At 38.9% G+C, this 20,949-nt stretch overlaps 1 protein-coding gene across 34 annotated transcripts in view; it reads right to left on the bottom strand.

Moving 5' to 3' along the window:
- Positions 1–20,949, bottom strand: part of SLMAP (sarcolemma associated protein) — a 150,125-nt gene that overhangs the window by 65,589 nt on the left and 63,587 nt on the right. For all 34 annotated transcript variants that reach the window (XR_004528585.2, XM_033865165.2, XM_033865163.2 and 31 more), the window contains one exon: positions 4,298–4,370. Coding sequence is in view for 33 of the 34 variants with exons in the window: in XM_033865165.2 (XP_033721056.1) it covers positions 4,298–4,370 (73 nt within the window). In the remaining variant the exon portion in view is untranslated. The remainder of the gene's footprint in view (positions 1–4,297; positions 4,371–20,949) is intronic.

Raw genomic sequence — 20,949 nt, 5'->3', positions numbered from 1 at the left:
AATACACAAACCTTTTACACATTAATGTATTTCTAAACACAAATTCAAAATCCAAAACGTATTAAATGCCCTTGCTGGATCTACTATTAATGAGGGCTATGGTGAATTCCTTGGTTATAAGAACTTCTAAACAGAAAGGAAGCACTCCTTAAATTATCCATTTAAAATTTTAGAATGTGTAAATTAAGTTCTCTTAAAATTAAATACTTCTATACAGAAAGCCTTAAAAAGCAAAGTTCTACTGTAAAGAAAGCTATAATTTGAAAATACATTCTAGTGGAGAACAACTTCAGCTAACCAAAACATTAGTACTACTCTTCTCTACCCAGCCACCTCACACACTGAAAGCTTCCATGTAGTTATGAATCTAACTCAATATATCGCTTTAAAACTAAACAGTAACACAGTATTAATTGGTATTAATTGCCTTTTGGGCCTTATAAAGTACATAAGAGGCAGTACAGTGTAGCAGTTAAGCATGCAGGCTCAGAAGCTATACTGACTGGGTCCAAATTTTGGCTCTACTTACCAGGTATATAATCTTGGGCAAGTTATCTAACCACTATAGGTCTCAGTTTCCTCATCCATAAAATGGGGATAATCATAAAACTAACCACATAGGGTTACTGTGAGTATTAAATGTGTGAATAGAAGTAAAGAGCTTAAAAAAGTACCTTGACATAGTAGCACTTGATCACTACTACCACTCCCATGAGAACAGAGCCGCTAAGGAAGCCAGGGTTCCTGTCTTAACAAGCACTGTAAGATACTGTAATGTGGGTTGGTAGGGTGAGTAGACGGAGCACAGAGCAAGACTGCCACCCATGGTCCCTACCAGTTGCTCCTCACTCCATATCCTAGAGGCCAATCTGGTAATGGTCTGCTTGATGGTTGATTAGGTAAAGTTCCTAGATTCAACAGGTTAATCACGTGTAAGTTGCTGACAAACTGATCTTGCAGGACTTAAAAATAGGGATGACAATTCTGATTCCATGGTAGTAACTGCAAACATCCTAAGAATATTTCAATTTAATTAGTCACAAATACACTAAGATGCTGAATAAAATGGAATATTAAGTATTAGCCCCCACTTCCCTTCTGAGCTCCCATGATATCCTGTAGAGACTCCCACTGAGACCATATAATCCCCTGCTCTACTCCTTTGATTTCACATCTGTGTTCTCAGCACTTTGAACAATTCACTTCTGCATCCCCAGAACCTATACAAGGCCGTAACAAATCTGGTGCCTAATGAAGGTTTAAAAAATTACATACAGCTTTAGTGTTTTTTCCTCTGCCTCATAAAAATGCAATAGACGTTTTAAACATAAGTTTCTTTTTCTTGATTTTATACAAGTAATACATATTGACTAGGGAAAATGTGTGAAGTAAAGCATGAGGAAATAAATAAAAACTACCCAATGCCAGCACCCAGATATAGCCAAGGGGTATATACCTTTTCTCTGTAGATATGCACATACAGGGAAATGAATTTGAGAAAGTCTAAATAGAAGCAAATGGTATTAATGGAAGCTTTTTGTTTTTTATTTTGGCTGTGCTGGGTCTTCATCACAGTGCCTGGGCTCTTTGTTGTGGCGCACGAGCTTCTCTAGTTGCGGCACATGGGCTTAGCTGCAATATATGGGACCTTAGTTCCCTGACCAGGGATTGAACCTGGGCCCCCTGCACTGGGAGCACGGAATCTTAATCACTGGACCACCAGGGAAGTCCCAGGAGGTTTTGTTTTTGTTTTTTTTTAAACGAGTTTTCTCAGTGACCCAAGTACAAAATTTTCCGTTCTCATGAAAGTCTGGTTGATAAACAAAAGGCTAAAAATCTAGCAAAACATTCCATAATTGATATATATTTGTACTTTACAGAAACTATTGTGGATACAGGTGTATTTTGTTTGAGTTATGGAAAAAAGTTCATACACAACAAGGAACTGTAGAAGGAAAACTTATTTAGTGTTAGGGTGGTGGGATTATAGGCAATTTTTCTATGTTTCTTATTATTTGAAAATTATTTGTGCAATAAAAATCAAGGAAGAGGGGCTTCCCTGGTGGCGCAGTGGTTGAGCGTCCGCCTGCCGATGCAGGGGACGCGGGTTCGTGCCCCGGTCCGGGAAGATCCCACATGCCGCGGAGCGGCTAAGCCCGTGAGCCATGGCCGCTGAGCCTGCGCGTCCGGAGCCTGTGCTCCGCAACAGGAGAGACCACAACAGTGAGAGGCCCGCGTACCGCAAAAAAAAAAAAAAAAAAAAAATCAAGGAAGAAAAAAGAATCAGCTTTTTGAGAATGGTATACCTACTGAAGACCTTAAAAATATTAAATGGTATTCTGGCATACTTAAAAGCATCTTGATTGCTAGAAAATATTAGATTACAGTAAGAGAAACAGTATTCATCGTGTGCTCATTATGCACCAGGTACTACACTAAACTCTTTAAGTGTACAGTCTTGCTTAATCCTCCTCATAAAATTCCTGCTCAATAGGTACTATTATTAACTTCATTTTACAAATGAGAAAAGAGAGGCCTGATCAAGTCACGGAACAGGTGGAGTTGGGCTTTGAACCAGACTATCTACCTCTAAAGACCGTTCTGATCTTCCTCCAGCTTGAGGATTGCCTGTTCAAACTTCATCTTCTCCAGAAAGTCAACCAGATTACACACAATGAAACTGGCAGCGAAATTTTAAATGATGCTAACATTTAACCACATAAGAAAAACCAAACAAAGAGAAGGAAAAAGGGACAAAGATGAAAAGCACTGGGGGAACAAGAGGGATAGGAACACAACTCACTGATGTAGACTTTGAAAAAATTCATATGCCCTATCGGATGGAAGCTGAGAACAGACATGACCCTTTATGCAGCTGCTCAAAGCTTTTGAATCCATGAAAGAAAAATCTCATTATCAAATACAAACATCCAGGTCTTTAAGAAGCCATTTGTTATTAGTTGATTAATAGTTACTCTTATTTTTAAAACCTTAACTCTTGACTAACTCATATTAAAAGCTAAGTCACATTAATGTTCCCAAAGTTAACTATATTTTTAATAATTAAACTATAATTTAGAATAGGGAACAGTTTAACGTTTTAAATTTAAAATGTTTTAGGGCTTCCCTGGTGGCACAGTGGTTGAGAGTCCCCCTGCCGATGCAGGGGACACGGGTTCGTGCCCCAGTCCGGGAAGATCCCACATGCCCGCGGAGCGGCTGGGCCCGTGAGCCATGGCCGCTGAGCCTGTGCGTTCGGAGCCTGTGCTCCGCAACAGGAAAGGCCACAACAGTGAGAGGCCCACGTACCGCAAAAAAAAACCCCAAAAACATAAAATGTTTAAAATTTTCTGTTTTATTCAGATATCCTGAAAGGTTTTAAAAAAAAACAAATTGGTAGCCTCCAACTGAAGCATAATATACAATAATTCTAATGAAAGCACTATCATAGTAATAAGAGGATCTCTCTCTGCTTCCTTTTTCCCTCTCTCTTTCCTACTCACTATTCTACTTCACCTTCAACTTACTGCTGCTCTCAACCTCCCACCCTCAGATATTTGTTTCTGCTTTTGTAGGACAGAAAATATTATGCTGGGTGTAGAAACAAGCCTCTACCATATCCAATATTCATATTTATTTATTCAAAATAAAAAATGCTTAAGTTTAAAGACTGTTTAGCTCCCTCTAACACTTCATAATAATAATCTGTGAAAAGTACAAGATCAAAATGTATTTATGCTTACATTTTAACATTTGCATTTTATGAGCAATTTTTCCCTCTCAAGTTTGTCCTCGTGTAAGTGACCTTTCCACTGCTTCATTTTAAAAAAGAAAAAACTACAGAATTGGAAAATTCCTCCAAAAACTCCCACCAATATAGACTACCAACTGTGTCAACATCCTTAAAGTCCTTTAAGATTATGACACTGGCATTAGCTTCAGAGGCAACCATAGTTTAAGAAGTCGTATATGAAATGCAGATCAAAATGAATACAATTATCACGCATCAATAACTTACATACTCCAAATATTCTAAAAAACTGATTTTCCAGCAAATATAAGTTATAAAGTCAATTTTGGAAACAAAATAACTGTGCCTCCTTACACATTATTATTTAGTACAATTGTAACTAATGTGAAAAGCAATTATACTGTAGTACATTATATTCCAAAAGTACTACATCAATTTTCTAACATTATTAGAATAATCCTGAAGTATAAACAGTATACTATCATCTAGAGTATTATTAACCAATGTAATTAATACAAAAAGTTCATAGCTCTATATTATACTCACTCTGAGCGGAGCCGGGCTTCCATACCATCTGGTAGAAAAAGTTTTATTGTGGAAACAATACACCCATGGGTAACTGGTTAAAACAAACAAATAAGATGGATAAAATAATTGTATAAAAATATATACCTTCATACCTCTCATGTCTAAACATATATTTTATTCTTAAATATAATAACTTCCAGGAACGAAAATAATTTTGGTGGTTTAACAATATTCATTCCCCTGGAGAAATGCATTCCTATCTATAATGAATCACAACTGCAAGGCAGAATCACAGATAAAATTGCTTTGAAAAGTGTCCTAACGTCCAATGCTATAGCAACAATGAACCAAAGGTCATTGGAGTATATGGAAATACAATTGAGGGTCGGGGTTGGGGTGAGGGGGAGACGCACTTTCTCCTCTATATGCTAGCATCAAAATCTAAGCACAACTAGTGGGGCTTCCCTGGTGGCGCAGTGGTTAAGAGTCCGCCTGCCGATGCAGGGCACATGGGTTCGTGCCCCGGTCCGGGAGGATCCCACATGCCGCGGAGCGGCTAGGCTCGTGAGCCATGGCCGGTGAGCCTGCGCGTCCGGAGCCTGTGCTCCGCAACGGGAGAGGCCACAGCAGTGAGAGGCCCACGTACCGCAAAAAAAAACAAAAAACAAAACAAAACAAAACCCTAAGCACAACTAGTACCCAGTTTAAAATTTAGCCCTTAGTCCTCAGTCTCCTGTCCCCAACCTATAACTCCTATCCATACCTCACAAAACTCTAAAGTTCCGTATAATAACAGCTTGGAATATGCCATTCAATACCCCATTTTATGAGCAAGAAAACCAAGACCTCAGACTAGTGAAACTGCTTCTACAACTCTCTGCTATTAAGTATCACAGCTGTTGGCTAGAACTCAAGTCTGAAGTTCCCAGTTCAGTATTTAAAATTATGGTTTTGTGGGGCTTCCCTGGTGGTGCAGTGGTTGAGAGTCCGCCTGCCGATGCAGGGAACGCGGGTTCGTGCCCCAGTCCGGGAGGATCCCACATGCCGCAGAGCGGCTGGACCCATGAGCCATGGCCTATGAGCCTGCGCGTCTGGAGCCTGTGCTCCGCAACGGGAGAGGCCACAACAGTGAGAGGCCCGCGTACCACAAAATAAATAAATAAATAAATAAAATAAAATTATGGTTTTGTTTTTTCGGTGGTTGTTTCCTCCTCCACCTCCAAACATCTTTATATAACATTATATCAGTCACTTTGTAGATAGCTTCTTCTTCTTTTTTAAGGCTTTTTATTTATTTATTTACTTTTGGCTGCATTGGGTCTTCATTGCCACACACGGGCTTTCTCTGATTGAGGCGAGCAGGGGCTACTCTTTGTTGCGGTGCGTGGGCTTCTCACTGTGGTGGCTTCTCTTATTACAGAGCATGGGCTCTAGGCTCACGGGCTTCCGTAGTTGCAACATACAGGCTCAGTAGCTGTGGCCTGCGGGCTCTAGAGCGCAGGCTCAGTAGTTGTGGCGCATGGGCTGAGTTGCTCTGCAGTATGTGGGATCTCCCCGGACCAGGGCTCGAACTCACGTCCCCTGCATTGGCAGACGGATTCTTAACTACTGCGCCACCAGGGAAGTCCTAAAGATAGCTTCTTACCATTGCTTCTTACTTCCTCCTTCTTCTGAAGATTTCAAGAGACAAAACCTCTCAAAAGCAGTACTTGTACAGAGCTTCTCTTTCTTTTACAGAAAAAAATTATTTTCATAGTTTAAAAGTTGATGGTTTTGGGGAATTCCCTGGTGGTGCAATGTACCAATGTGAGATGAACCAAGGGCTAATACTACCTGGGCAGTTCGAGGTTGCTGTACTATTGAAAGCAGTTAAATATCAGTTAAAGATCATGTCTGACTAAGCTGATAATCTAGTCTAGTCATGCCTGCCTTTGGAAAGGTTCTTGTGACAACTAGGTAAACAGATGCATAGAAATGTTAGTAATCTTTTCAATTCGCAAAAGGCAAGTATTTAAAGCAACCTGACAAAAATGTTTCGTTCTAATACTTTTATTAATGACTCTACCTAGCAGCATTTCCTAAAATGGAGTGCTAGCAGGTATTAACAAAAAAGGATTTTGGGGTCAGAAGAGTTTGGAAAATACTTGGTTAAAAGACATTTAAAGAGTTTTTACTTATTTAAATCACAGGCTTTCTCAGAGCTTAATGGGCTTTTTGTCCGTAATGAAACTCTAAAGGTTATATGTGTTTTCCAAACTTATTTGACCATTGAGAATCCCCGCTCCCCTTTTTAGGAACACTGGAACTGGCACTATGGTATAACATACACGGTATACATGGTATTATGAAGAAACTACTTTGGAAAATACTGCTCTAAAGCATTTTTTTTTTTTTTTTTTTTTTTGCGGTACACAGGCCTCTCACTGCTGTGGCCTCTCCCGTTGCGGAGCACAGGCTCCGGACGCACAGGCTCAGTGGCCATGGTTCACGGGCCCAGCCGCTCCGCGGCACGTGGGATCCTCCCGGACCGGGGCACGAACCCGTGTCCCCCGCATCGGCAGGCGGACTCCCAACCACTGCGCCACCGGGGAAGCCCCTAAAGCATGTTTGAAGCACTTTTAAAACAAACTTTGCTCTAGAAATTCATCCAGAAACATTATTACTGTCATACTGCCAAGATTCAAAAACAAAATTAATTGTAAAACACAATTTTAAAGTTTTTTGGGTGGGGTAAGGAGGCTGTAGGAACACTGCCACGTTAAGTGTACACATGTATTGTAAGCTAAATGCAAATTTCAGAAACGTTAAAACATGAAAAACATGTGTCGAGGGAAAACAAGGTATATCTGCAGAGAAAAATCTGCAATTACCTGCTGTATTTATGGCACTTCATTAAAAATCAGAATTAAGACTATACACGCTGACTGCCATTTAAATGAGTTCTTTCCCTATTATCTTATACAGATTATTTATTTTGCTTTGGAGTTAATATATTTACTTTATGATATACAGTCAGCCTTTCCTATTACCTCTTTACACATACACCACTTAAAGAACCAATGTTCACTGTGATAAGTTTAAAAACTGTTTAAGACCCTGGACTGGGAGACTGAAACTACTAGAATGTTGGACTCTGGTTCTGTCTCCTTCCCTCCATTGAGTAGGAAGGTCAATACTACAATCTACTTGAGTAGGTTGAAGGGTCTCTTGAGATGACCGGCAGTAACGGGAAGTAAAACTCCAGAAATATTAAAAAAAAACAAGACCCAAATGAGAGGTTTTAACATTTCCAGGATGGGAAATTATTCATATGATTGCCTTTTTAAAAAATAATTAATTTGTTTATTTTTGGCTGCTTTGTGTCTCCATTGCTGTGCTCTGTCTTTTTCTAGCTGCAGAGAGTGGGGCCTACTCTTCGTTGCAGTGTGAGGGCTTCTCATTGCGGTGGCTTCTCTTGTTGCGGAGCACTGGCTCTAGGCGCATGGGCTTCAGAAGTTGTGGCTCGCGGGCTCTAGAGCGCAGGCTCAGTAGTTGCGGTGCATGGGCTTAGGTGCTCCGAGGCATGTGGGATCTTCCCAGACTGGGGCTCGAATGCTTGTCTCCTGCATTGGCAGGTGGATTCTTAACCACTTTGCCACCAGGGAAGCCCCTCTAATTGCCTTTTGACTGCAATCTAAAACGAAAGTTACCAAACCTTCATTCTGGTATTTTTTGCTACATAAAGCTTCTGATTCTAAGACTGCTTTTTTTTTTTAAGGTTAGAAAAGAGACAGGGCAAGTTAGCTGGATAGACAAGTACTCTTCAAATTAAGAAAAAAAATTTTTTTAACTTGAAGTATAGTCGATTTACAATGTTTTGTTAGTTTCTGGTATACAGCAAAGTGATTCAGTTATACATATACATACATATTCTTTTTCATATTCTTTTCCATTATGATTTATTTTAGGATATTGAATATAGTTCCCTGTGCTATACAGTAGGACTTTGTTGTCCATTTTATATATAGTAGTCTGTATCTGCTAATCCCAAACTCCTAATTTATCCCTCCCCCACCCCCTTTCCCCTTTGGTAACCATAAGTCTTTTTTCTATGTCTGTAAGTCTGTTTCTGTTTTGTAACAGAAAATTTGTGTCATATTTTAGATTCCCACATACAAGTGATATCATATGATATTTGTCTTTCTCTATCTGACTAACTTCACTTAGTATGATAATCTCTAGTCCATCCATGTTACTGCAAATGGCATGATTTCATTCTTTTTTATGGCTGAGTAGTATTCCATTGTGTATATATACTACATCTTCTTTATCCATTCATCTATTGATGGACGTTTATGTTGCTTCCGTTTACAGTACACGGGTTACTGTAAACAGTGCTACGATAAACACTGGGGTGCATGTATCTTTTCAAATTATGGGTTTTCTGGAGTTTTCTCCAGATACATGCCCAGGAGTGGGATTGCTAGATCCATATGGCAACTCGTTTTTTAAGGAACCTCCATACTGTTTTTCCATAGTAGCTGCACTAATTTATATTCCCAACAACAGTGTAGGAGGGTTCCCTTTTCTCCATACCCTCTCCAGCATTTGTTACATGTAGGCTTTTTAACGATGGCCATTCTGACCAGTGTGAGGTGGTACCTCACTGTTGGTTTTGATTTGCATTTCTCTAATAATTTGCAATGCTGAGCAGCTTTTCATGTGCCCCTTGGCCATCTGTATGTCTTCTTTGAAGAAATGTGTATTTAGGTCTTCTACCCATTTTTTGATTGGGTTTTTTTTTGTTATTGAGTTGTATGAGCTGTTTGTATATTTTGGAAATTAAGCCCTGTCGGTGGCATCGTTTGTAAATATTTTCTCCCAGTCTGTAGGCGGTCTCTTCATTTTCTTTATGGTTTCCTTTGCTGTGCGAAAGCTTATAAGTTTGATTAGGTCCCATTTGTTTATTTTTGCTTTTGCTATTGCCTTAAGAGACTGACCTAAGAAAACGATGGTACGATTTATGTCAGAGAATGTTTTGCCTATGTTCTCTTCCAGGAGTTTTATGGTGTCACGTCTTATATTTAAGTCTTCAAGCCATTTTGAGTTTATTTTTGTGTATGGTGTGAAGGTGTGTTCTAACTTCATTATTTACATGTGGCTGTCCAGCTTTCCCAATACCACTTGCTGAAGAGACTGTCTTAGAAAAACTTTTTTTGAATTGATATTCTATCATCCTGTCTTCATTTGTGAGCTGGAGTTCAGTGATTAAAAGAAACATTTTCTTCAACTACTTGTTTATCTCAGGTATAATTCCTACAAGAAAGGCAACACAAATGCTTTATTCTTCTGTTTTCAGAATGAGAAATGGGTTTCCTAGGTTCTTCCAGAGGAGATCAAATCTTTTTTTCTTTTTTAGTTTCATTGTAACTTTATGGATTTGAACATATTTGATATATTTCAATCCAATGCTCTTATTATTGCTTGATACTCAAATTGTCTAACATTTAATCAGCCAAAATTCCACGTTAATTCCTGAGTTCTTCTAACAGAACCTCAGCAGTCTTAGATAATTCCATTGCTTCCTGATATAACAAAAATCTTATAAATTCAATTTATACATTTCCTGCCCTAGATTCAGAGTCAGCTATTTCCCAGAGAAGTCCTCTTTCGACCTATTTATTTGATGGGAGGAATCCTTTCTCTAGGTATGTGGATTAATTTGCTACTTTATTTCTCTTGGAGTGATATTGCTTGTTGGTTTATCTTTTGACTTGGTTGGTTCTTTGGCTTTACCTGTTGGCTCAATATTCACTGAAAACATGCTGGCTACAAAGGAGCATGCTGGGAATGACAGGAAAAACCAAGAGGACTACAACCAGGTCCTTGTCCTTGAGATTTCAATTCAGTTTGTAGACAGAACTAGAAATATCTAACATAACAACAAAGGGGGAAAAATGCTATAAAGCACTGTGGGAATTTGAAGTGGACAAGGGCAGGGGCATTTATGAAGAGGGTAAAGAAAAAAAAAGAATAGGATTTCAAAAGCTATAAATGGAAAGGCAGAGAGAGTGGCATGAGCAAAGAGAAAGAAAACGAGAAGGATGTGAGAGAGCTGCACATCTAATGAGGGCAGCTGGAGGAGATTGGAGGGAGGGGGTAAAGAATATATTTCAAGGCCCTTTAGGTGCCAGTAGTTAACATGTATAGGTGCTAAGCACACTATACATGTTAACTACTTATGACAAACCACGTAAATAGTTATTTTTATGTTCTATTTTTACAGATGAGGCAACTAAAGTCAAAGAAGCTAAACTTGCTTCAGATCCCATTTTGGCAAGTGGCAGCGCTAGTATTCAAAAAGAGTTTCTTCTCCTTCTTGCCTCTAAATAACGTTGCTTAACATACGTTAAGGGAAGTAATGGGAAATAAAATCAAAAGGTTGAATTGGATCCACATTTTTGAGGGTCTCAAGTGTACAGGTAAGCATTTCAGACTTTATTCTACAGTATGACACAGCAACTTAAGGCTTCTAAAAGCAGGAGAATGACATGAATAAAGCTGTAACAGAAGAATATTCTGGAGGCAGTGGGTTGGCAAAATATGGTGGCCAGAAGTGGAGAGCTACTGTAACATTCTAGGTTGGCATCAGGAAAAACAAGTAGTAGCAGGGAAGGGAGGCAAATGGTGTAGGTGACAACTGCTAAAGGTAAAGAAGAGACAGGATTCAGAAAAGATACCAATATTCTGAGCTAGAGTGTTTACAGAATGTTGGAGCAATAAATGAAATTGGTAAGTTAGTGGATTGCTCTAGTTTGAAGGTGGGAATTAGGCTTTGTACAGAGTAATTATAAGGTGAAAGTAGGACATTCAAGAGGAAACAATCAAGCAAGCAGCTGGAAATACAGGTACAGAGCCAGGAAGTAGGGATTCACAGCAGACAACATGAGAAGGGAAATTTGGGACTTGAGGATAAGGGAAAGCCCATAAAACAGTTGCCAGAAACTTAACAGAGCAGAGTTCTTAAACCTAGTTGTCCAAAAGAACAACCCAAGGCTTTTTAAAAATAGGTATGCCTAATAGAGGGAACCTACGTCAACATAATAAAGGCCATATATGACAAACCCACAGCCAACATCGCCCTCAATGGTGAAAAACTGAAACCATTTCCTCAAAGAACAGGAACAAGACAAGGTTGCCCACTCTCACCACTATTATTCAACATAGTTTTGGAAGTTTTAGCCACAGCAATCAAAGAAGAAAAAGAAATAAAAGGAATCCAAATCGGAAAAGAAGAAGTAAAACCGTCACTGCTTGCAGATGACATGATACTATACATAGAGAGTCCTAAAGATGTTACCAGAAAACTACTAGAGCTAATAAATGAATCTGGCAAAGTAGCAGGATACAAAATTAATGCAAAGAAATCTCTTGCATTCCTATATACGAATGACAAAAAATCTGAAAGAGAAATTAAAGAAACACTCCCATTTACCACTGCAACAAAGAGAATAAAATACCTAGGAATAAGCCTACCTAAGGAGACAAAAGACCTGTATGCAGAAAACTATAAGACACTGATGAAAGAAATTAAAGATGATACAAACAGATGGAGAGATATACCATGTTCTTGGATTAGAAGAATCAACATTGTGAAAAAGATTATACTACCCAAAGCAATCTACAGATTCAGTGTAATCCCTACCAAACTACCAATGGCATTTTTCACAGAACTAGAACAGGGCTTCCCTGGTGGCGCAGTGGTTAAAAATCCGCCTGTCAGTGCAGGGGACACGGGTTTGAGCCCTGGTCTGGGAAGATCCCCACATGCCACAGAGCAACTAAGCCCATGCACCACAACTACTGAGCCTGCGTGCCACAACTACTGAAGCCCACACACCTACAGCCTGTGCTCTGCAACAAGAAAAAGCACCAATGAGAAGCCCATGCACTGCAACAAAGAGTAGCACCTGCTCACCACAACTAGAGATAGAAAGCTTGCGTGCAGCAATGAAGACCCAACACAGCCAAAAATTTAAAAATAAATAAACAAAGAACTAGAACAAAAAAATTCACAATTTGCATGGAAACACAAAAGACCCCGAATAGCCAAAGCAATCTTGAGAAAAAAAAATAGAGCTGGAAGAATCAGGCTCCCTGACTTCAGACTATATTACAAAGCTACAGTAATCAAGACAGAATGGTACTGGCATAAAAACAGAAATATAGATCACTAGAACAGAATAGAAAGCCCAGAGAGAAACCCATGCACATATGGTCACCTTATCTTTGAAAAAGGAGATAAGAATATACAATGGAGAAAAGACAGCCTCTTCAATAAGTGGTGCTGGGAAAACTGGACAGTTACATGTAAAAGAATGAAATTAGAACACTCCCTAACGCCATACACAAAAATAAACTCAAAATGGATTAAAGACCTAAATGTAAGGTCAGACACTATAAAACAGAGAAAAACATAGGCAGAACACTCTATGAAATAAATCACAGCAAGATCCTTTTTGACCCACCTCCTAGAGAAATGGAAATAAAAACAAAAATAGGACTTCCCTGGTGGCGCAGTGGTTAAGAATCCACCTGCCAATGCAGGGGACACAGGTTTGAGCCCTGGTCCGGGAAGATCCCACATGCCGTGGAGCAACTAAGCCCATGCGCCACAACTACTGAGCCTGCACTCTAGATCCCACAAGCCACAACTAGTGAGCCCTGATGTCACAACTACTGAAGCCCGCACACCTAGAGCCCATGCTCTGCAACAAGAGAAGCCACCTCAATGAGGAGCCCGCGCACCACAACAGTAGCCCCCACTCACCACAACTAGAGAAAGTCCGCATGCAGCAACAAAGACCCAACGCAGCCAAAATTAAATAAATTTGCATATTAATAAAATAAAAACAAAAATAAACAAATGGGACCTAATGAAACTTAAAAGCTTTTGCAAAGCAAAGGAAACCATAAACAAGACCAAAAGACAACCCTCAGAATGGGAGAAAATATTTGCAAACTGACAAAGATTAACCTCCAAAATCAACAAGCAGCTCATGCAGCTCAGTATCAAAAAAAACAAACAACCCAATCCAAAAATGGGCAGAAGACCTAAATAGACATTTCTCCAAAGAAGATACAGATTGCCAACAAACACATGAGAGGATGCTCAACATCACTAGTCATTAGAGAAATGCAAATCAAAACTACAGTGAGGTATCACCTCACACTGGTCAGGATGGCCATCATCAAAAAATCTACAAACAATAAATGCTGGAGAGGGTGTGGAGAAAAGGGAACCCTCTTGCACTGTTGATGGGAACGTAAATTTATAGAGCCACTACGGAGAACAGTATGGAGGTTCCTTAAAAAACTAAAAATAAAACTACCACATGACCCAGCAATCCCATTACTGGGCATACACCCAGAGAAAACCATAATTCAGAAAGAGTCAGGTACCACAATGTTCACTGCAGCACTATTTACAATAGCCGGGACATGGAAGCAACCTAAGTGTCCATCGACAGATGAATGGGTAAAGAAGATGTGGCACATATATACAATGGAATATTACTCAGCCATAAAAAGAAACGAAATTGAGTTATTTGTAGTGGGGTAGATGGACCTAGAGTCTGTCATACAGAGTGAAGGAAGTCAGAAAGAGAAAAACAAATACCGTATGCTAACACATATATATGGAATCTAAAAAAAAAAAAAAAAGGTTCTGATGAACCTAGGGGCAGGACAGAAATAAAGACGTAGACGTAGAGAATGGACTTGAGGACATGGGGAGGGGGAAGGGCAAGCTGGGACAAAGTGAGAGAGTAGCACTGACATGTATACACTACCAAATGTGAAATAGATAGCTAGTGGGAAGCAGCTGCATAGCACAGGGAGATCAGCTCAGTGCTTTGTGACCACCTAGAGGGGTGGGATAGGGAGGGTGGGAGGGAGACACAAGAAGGAGGGGATATGGGGATATATGTATACATATAGCTGATTCACGTTGTTATACAGCAGAAACTACCACAACATTGTGAAGCAATTATACTCCAATAAAGATGTAAATAAATAAATACATACATACATACATACAAAGGGAAACAAACAACAAGAAAAAAATAGGTATGCCTAGGTCCCACACCTAAGAAGTCTCCTTCTTAGGGCTGAAGGGTGGGATCCACACGTGTAGCTTTACAAAGCTCTGCAGGTTAATTCTGGTGCATATCCTGGGTTGAGAAGCCATCTTTTATTTATTTATTTTATATTTATTTATTTATTTATTTATTTTTGGCTGTGTTGCGTCTTCATTTCTGTGCGAGGGCTTTCTCCAGTTGCGGCAAGCGGGGGCCACTCTTTATCGCGTTGCGCGGGTCTCTCACTATCGCGGCCACTCTGGCTGCGGAGCACAGGCTCCAGACGCGCAGGCTCAGTAGTTGTGGCTCACGGGCCTAGTTGCTCCGCGGCATGTGGGATCTTCCCAGACCAGGGCTCAAACCCGTGTCCCCTGCATTGACAGGCAGATTCTCAACCACTGCGCCACCAGGGAAGCCCGAGAAGCCATCTTTTAAATGAACAAAAGAAGACTGCCATGCCATCAGACAGATTCTCTCAATCTGGCAAATTTGGCACATTCTGTGTTGAATCAGCTTTGTGATTTCCGTTAGTAGCAGGAAAGTGGAAGTATGTAAAGCTTATGGTGAAGGTTTCCAAGAGCTAGAAATAAGCAAAACAGCATGGCCAAAAATCACGGAGTAGTCAAGGAGTTGGTGAGAGTACCTCTGAAATGCGAATGATGGGTTCCAAAGGACAGATGGGTAAAGAATTCTGGGGCTGAAGCTACTGAGAAAGATGGGCAAACTTGATGGCAAAAAAAGATGGTGCAAATGACTGGCAAGGGTTTCAGTAATAATTAAAGCACCTGACCCTGAGCTAAGCACTTTATGTTCACTCTTTCAGTGTTCACATTGAACACTGTGCCACAATGTGAACACTCAATATTATACCACAAACCTTGAGATAGTTAGTAGTATCATGAGTCCCCTTTTACAAGATGAGGAAATTAAAGCTGAGACAGGTTAAGGAGAGGTAACTGAGTAGTCACAGCAGAATAAAAAGGGCAGTGGGTAACAAGAAGGTTGCCAATACCCAATCCTCATATAAGCCTCCAGATTAGGAGGAAGGTTGTCAAAATCTTAGTTGAGATGATGTGGTAGAAGGAACTTTTGTAAAATGGCAGATAAAGATTTATGAGACGTTTGAAAATGTATTCAACCAATATGTGCCAGGTTAAGTGTGGAGAGTCTACAATGAAGACAGACACACTGCGTGTTCTTGAACAGCTTACAGGTTAGTGAGGGAGGCAACCATACAAAGAGGACGAGTACAGTGTGCAACAGGGACATGGAAGGGCATTTTGTTCAGCCTAGAAAGCTTTCTAGGTGAAGGAAAGATCATGTGCAAGGGCTTGAAGGCCAGAAGGCGCAAGACCTACTGCAGGAAGTAAAAGCAATTCAGTGCAGTTGTAGCACAAAGCAAAAGGAAGATACCATTTGCCTTACTCATAACAGGCCCTTTGTTCATAGAGGCTTAACCTAGGAACAGAGTGGGTAAAGTGGGACCTGGACTGATCAGCTAATTGGAGTTATATGTGAAGTTTATAGAACTAAATGGTCCCAAGATTTGCAACAGAGGGTTACTGTAATGTATGACCCAGAAAACTCATGCCATCTGAGCAGTTTGTGGGTTTGTGAACAGAGGAGTGGCCAGCAATCGGGTTGTTAAGGCTCCCATTCCAGGAGGATCTGATAGGTTGGCTTTCTCTCTTTCTCCCTTCCTTTTTCGTTTTCTTTCTTTCTTTCTTTTTTTTTTTACTCTATTAGAGGGCTTCCCTGGGGGCGTAGTGGTTGAGAGTCCACCTGCCAATGCAGGGGACACGGGTTCGTGCCCCAGTCCGGGAAGATCCCACATGCTGCAGAGCGGCTAGGCCCGTGAGCCGTGGCCGCTGACCTGCGTGTCCGGAGCCTGTGCTCCGCAACGGGAGAGGCCACAGCAGGGAGAGGCCCGCATACCACAAAAAAAAAAAAAATATATATATATATATATATATATATATAAAAGACAGTCATCCTATTTGTTTACAATAACATTTTATATCTATAGGGCAGGGTATCACTAAAGTGCTAACCAATGAGTCTTTTCCCTGAAGCCACACTGTGTGGAAAGCCAAACATCAAAATCAGCTTGTTTTGGAGAGCTCGGAAAAGAAGACACACTAATATGAACTGATATGTTCAATGACCTCAGACTCATCACATTTTTAACAAAAATCCTGATTTATACATACATACACACAAATATAAAAACACTTTTATATATTATATATATATTTTTAAAATTTCCTTTTACACATATATTATCTTATACAAATACATAAATGTCATATATCCTAGAGGGGTTTTATTTCAGTTTTGCTACTCTTGCCCTTTTTAATTTGGCTCCCACTTCTCCTTTACTCCTCCTCTCCAATCAAACTCCAGGAAGACCCACATTAATGACTAGTATGTATGCATTCTTCCATGTTTTCCCATGTTCATAAAATCATACAAAAACACATGCATATAAATGTACATTTATAGAGATTGATGATACTTTTTAAAAATAATGAAATTACTAAAGTAATTCTTTCCTCACTCAACAATATATCTTACAGAAATCCCTGCAATTCATATAATACTAATGTATTCTTTTTAATACCTGCATGAAGGGAAACATAAAAATTATCCTTCCATTGTTTTTTGTACTATGCACAATGATGCAAAAAAATCCTTTCACAGATCCCGACAAACTAGTTTTTATCATTTCAAGTATCTAATTTGATATTCTTATTATAAATGTATTCAAAAGCACTATAGAGCATCTGTCTCCTAGAGTTATGGAAATATAAACAAAAATAAACAAATGAGGCCTAATTAAATTTATAAGCTTTTGCACAGCAAAGGAAACCATAAACAAAATGAAAAGACAACCTACTGACTGGGAGAAAATATTTGCTAATGATGCTACCAACAAGGGCTTAATTTCCAAAATATCCAAACAGCTCATACAATTCAATAACAGAAAAAAAACAACCCAATCAAAAAAATGGGCCCAAGACCTAAACAGACATTTCTCCAAAGAAGACATACAGATGGCCAATAGTCACATGAAAAGATCTCAACATCGCTAATTATTAGAGAAGTGCAAATCAAAACTACAATGAGATACCACCTCCCGTGGGTCAGAATGGTCATCATTATAAAGTCTACAAATAATAATTGGTGGAGAGGGTGTAGAGAAAAGGGAGCCCTCCTATACTGTTGGTGGGAATGTAAATTGGTGCAGCTACTATGGAGAACAGTACGGAGGTTCCTTAAAAAACTAAAAATGGAGTTACCATATGACCCTGCAATCCCACTCCTGAGCATGTATCCAGAGAAAAACATAATTCAAAAAGATACGTGCACCCCAGTGTTCATAGAAGCACTATTTACGACAGCTAACACATGGAAGCAACCTAAATGTCCACAGACAGATAGACATAGACAGATGAATGGATAAAGAAGATGTGTTTTATATAGATGATGTAATACTACTCAGCCATAAAAAAGAATGAAATCATGCTATTTGCAGCAACATGGATGGACCTAGAGATTATTATACTAAGTGAAGTAAGTCAGATAGAGAAAGACAAATATCATATGATATCACTTATTTGTGGAATCTTAAAAAAATGATGTAAATGAACGTATTTACAAAACAAAAATAGACTCACATAGTTTCATTTCTGAATTTAATTTATTAATACCCTAATCAGGATTTTTTTATCTACTGTCACAAATGAAATTAGTTACAATTTTCTTCTTTGTACTTTATCTGTATCAGACTTTGGCACTAATGACAGGCTGCTGGCTTCTTCAAAGGATTTTGAGAGCTTCCCACCTTCACCTATGTTGGAGTATTTAAACAACATTGGATTTATGTTCTTTAGTAAGACCAAATTCGGCTGTGAATGCCCATTTCTGGTCAATCTTTAATAACATTTTTTAGTCTCTTTTAAAGAAATCAACTTAAAAGTTTCCTACATCTTGGGATAATTTTGCCAGGAAAACATTAATTTACTCTAGTTTTTTTTTTTTTTTCTTTGCCATAGTTTGGCATGTAACAGTCTCTAATAATTCTTTTGGTATATCCCATATCTGTGTTTATATCTCCTTTTTCATTCCTTATATTTTTTAACCTAATAAAGGAATCAAGGCTTATTAATTACCTATTTTATTTTACTGTTTTGTTTTAAAGATCCAGCCTTTGGGTTTGTTTAATCCCTTTCAGAGTTTTTTGTTCACTTCATTAATTTCTGCTTTTTTATTTCTTCTTCCCAACTTCTTTTTCTTGTTGTTCTTTTTCTAATTTCTTCTAAGTGCCAAGTTCCTTCATTGTTTGTCTTTCTTCTTTAACACGGAAAATATTTAAGATTATAAATTTTTATCTGAGTAAAGGATTTACTGTATTTTGGTATGAAAGTCTCCTTTCCTTTCCACATAGTTTGAAATTCCCTTTTTGATGTCTTCTTTGATCCAGGGGTTATCCAGTAGTGTTGTACAATTTCAGTAGGATTTTCCAAGTGATATAAAGCTTATCATAATACTGTTTAGCATAGAGCATCTTTTTTTTATTTTTTAAAGCATATGTTTAAACAGTAACACTCAACTCGTGACACAGCTGTATCCCAAGAGGCCATGCATACTATAAGTCAACTTTTTGAAGGCAATAAATACCAAAAGAAACAACATTTTAAATGATGAAGAAATTTTTCTTTACTTTCCTTAAAGTTGGCATAAAAGATAAATTTTCAAAGAAGCCTGCAAGAATCTATGTTGTCAAAATAATATTGTACTAATAGTAACCCTGAATCTCAGAGTTGTCCTCTTAGCTTTCTACAGCATTTTCTAAAGTGGCCCCCACAGCTAGATGGGGAAGAAGAGAGGGAAGGAGTTTGGAACTTACCTACATCTTATAACAGTCACCCCCTTGAAGATCTGCATATATGTTAGCATGTTATAAGGTCGGAGAAGTCCTGACTATCTTTAGTTAACTAAGCATTCCTAAATGTATTTGATTACTTCATTCTTCTATCCATTAACACCTTTTAATTCTCTTTGAGAAATGCAAGCCAAGAAAATAGATATTCCTTGGAGAGAAAGACAGCGTAATCAAATTCTGTCTTCTCTGTGGGCTTCTCACAGCTGGGGTTCTGTAAATGTTTGCTGAATGACTTGCTAGCAGAGGAGGTGTGATGTGGCAACAGCAGATATCAGAGTGTCCACTGCAGCTGTTCTCAGTATGTTTATACATAAGTTGAGCTCCTAGTAAGGAGCACTCAATATTTTGCATCAAAATACAAACTGTCCCTTCTATTTTAAATTGTAAATGAAAATTCCTAAGACGTTGGCCCTACACACATCCAAATTTCAAAACCTAACACCTTAAAAAAACAAACAAGCAAACAAACAAAAAACCTAACACTCTGAGGAGGCCAACAAAACCCAGCAAAAATAATACTGCAGTTGCAGTATGTAAACGTATATGCACGTGTACACACACACACTATCATCACCAGTACCCCCTGGATTCCCATATCTACTGTGCAAAATGCCAGAGACTAATGACTTAGGGTATTATCAGATCAGAGTGTGCTCAGAGAAACAAAAGCAGAAACTTGCCAATCGGTTCCACTGTCTATACTAAACTGAGACAGTGGGACTGCATACTTTTGGTTCCTATTTATTTAGTTTTATGATTCAGCCATATAATTTTTGGGTCATAAAGTAAACAGTGAACTAGGTAGGGCCAAAAAGCCTCAGAATTGTAAAATTAATCTAAATTTATTTAGCTAGAGAAAGCCTAGTTTCAAATACTTGAGACATGAAATTTTATATTCGTGGTAGCTGCCTACAGAATTCTGATTTAGTTTGGGGCAACAATGAAGACACAACCAAAAGGGACAAATCATAATTGATCTATGCCAGTCACGGATCTCCTGCTTCCCTTTGCCAAGTAACTTCCTTCCCAGGCTCCTTTGTAGCTACAGTTAAAGGTATGTATGTGACCTACCCATGCAGCCAGTGACACAAAAGAAAGAATCTGCTGGAAGGAGTCTATGAAAGATTATTCTTTCAAACATGAAAAGAGAGCCACACAAAAAGGCATTTTGCCCCCACCTTATCTTTTTTGCCTAGGACACTGGTGTGAGGAAAATAAAGCCTAGGGCTGCAGCCATCACCCTTAGACCATGAGGCAACAAGCAAAAGCGTAAAAAACCAACACGTAAGGGATAACAGAATGGGAGGACGGTAAGACCCTCTGGATTCCTAATAACATCACTGAGCCAAGTGAACAGTCTGGACCTACCTACCTCCAGGCTTGTTGTTAGTAAGTTAACAAGAAATATCCTTATGGTTTAAGCTCCTATTGGTTGAGTATAGCATCACCACAGCCAACTGTTTTCTAACTGACACAGCAGTGCCCTGTGTTTTCATACTGTGATAAAGAATATAAATTATATAACATTTTATAATTTAAAATTTTAGAAAAACGATAGGGAAAGTGAGACTCAACTTTTCACTGCATAAAATGTTGTACTTAAATTG

The sequence above is a fragment of the Tursiops truncatus genome, chromosome 10 (genome assembly GCF_011762595.2).
Source record: "Tursiops truncatus isolate mTurTru1 chromosome 10, mTurTru1.mat.Y, whole genome shotgun sequence".
Lineage (NCBI taxonomy): Eukaryota > Metazoa > Chordata > Mammalia > Artiodactyla > Delphinidae > Tursiops > Tursiops truncatus.
Note: the sequence above shows the minus strand (reverse complement) of the source record. Positions and strands in the feature narration are given on the sequence as shown.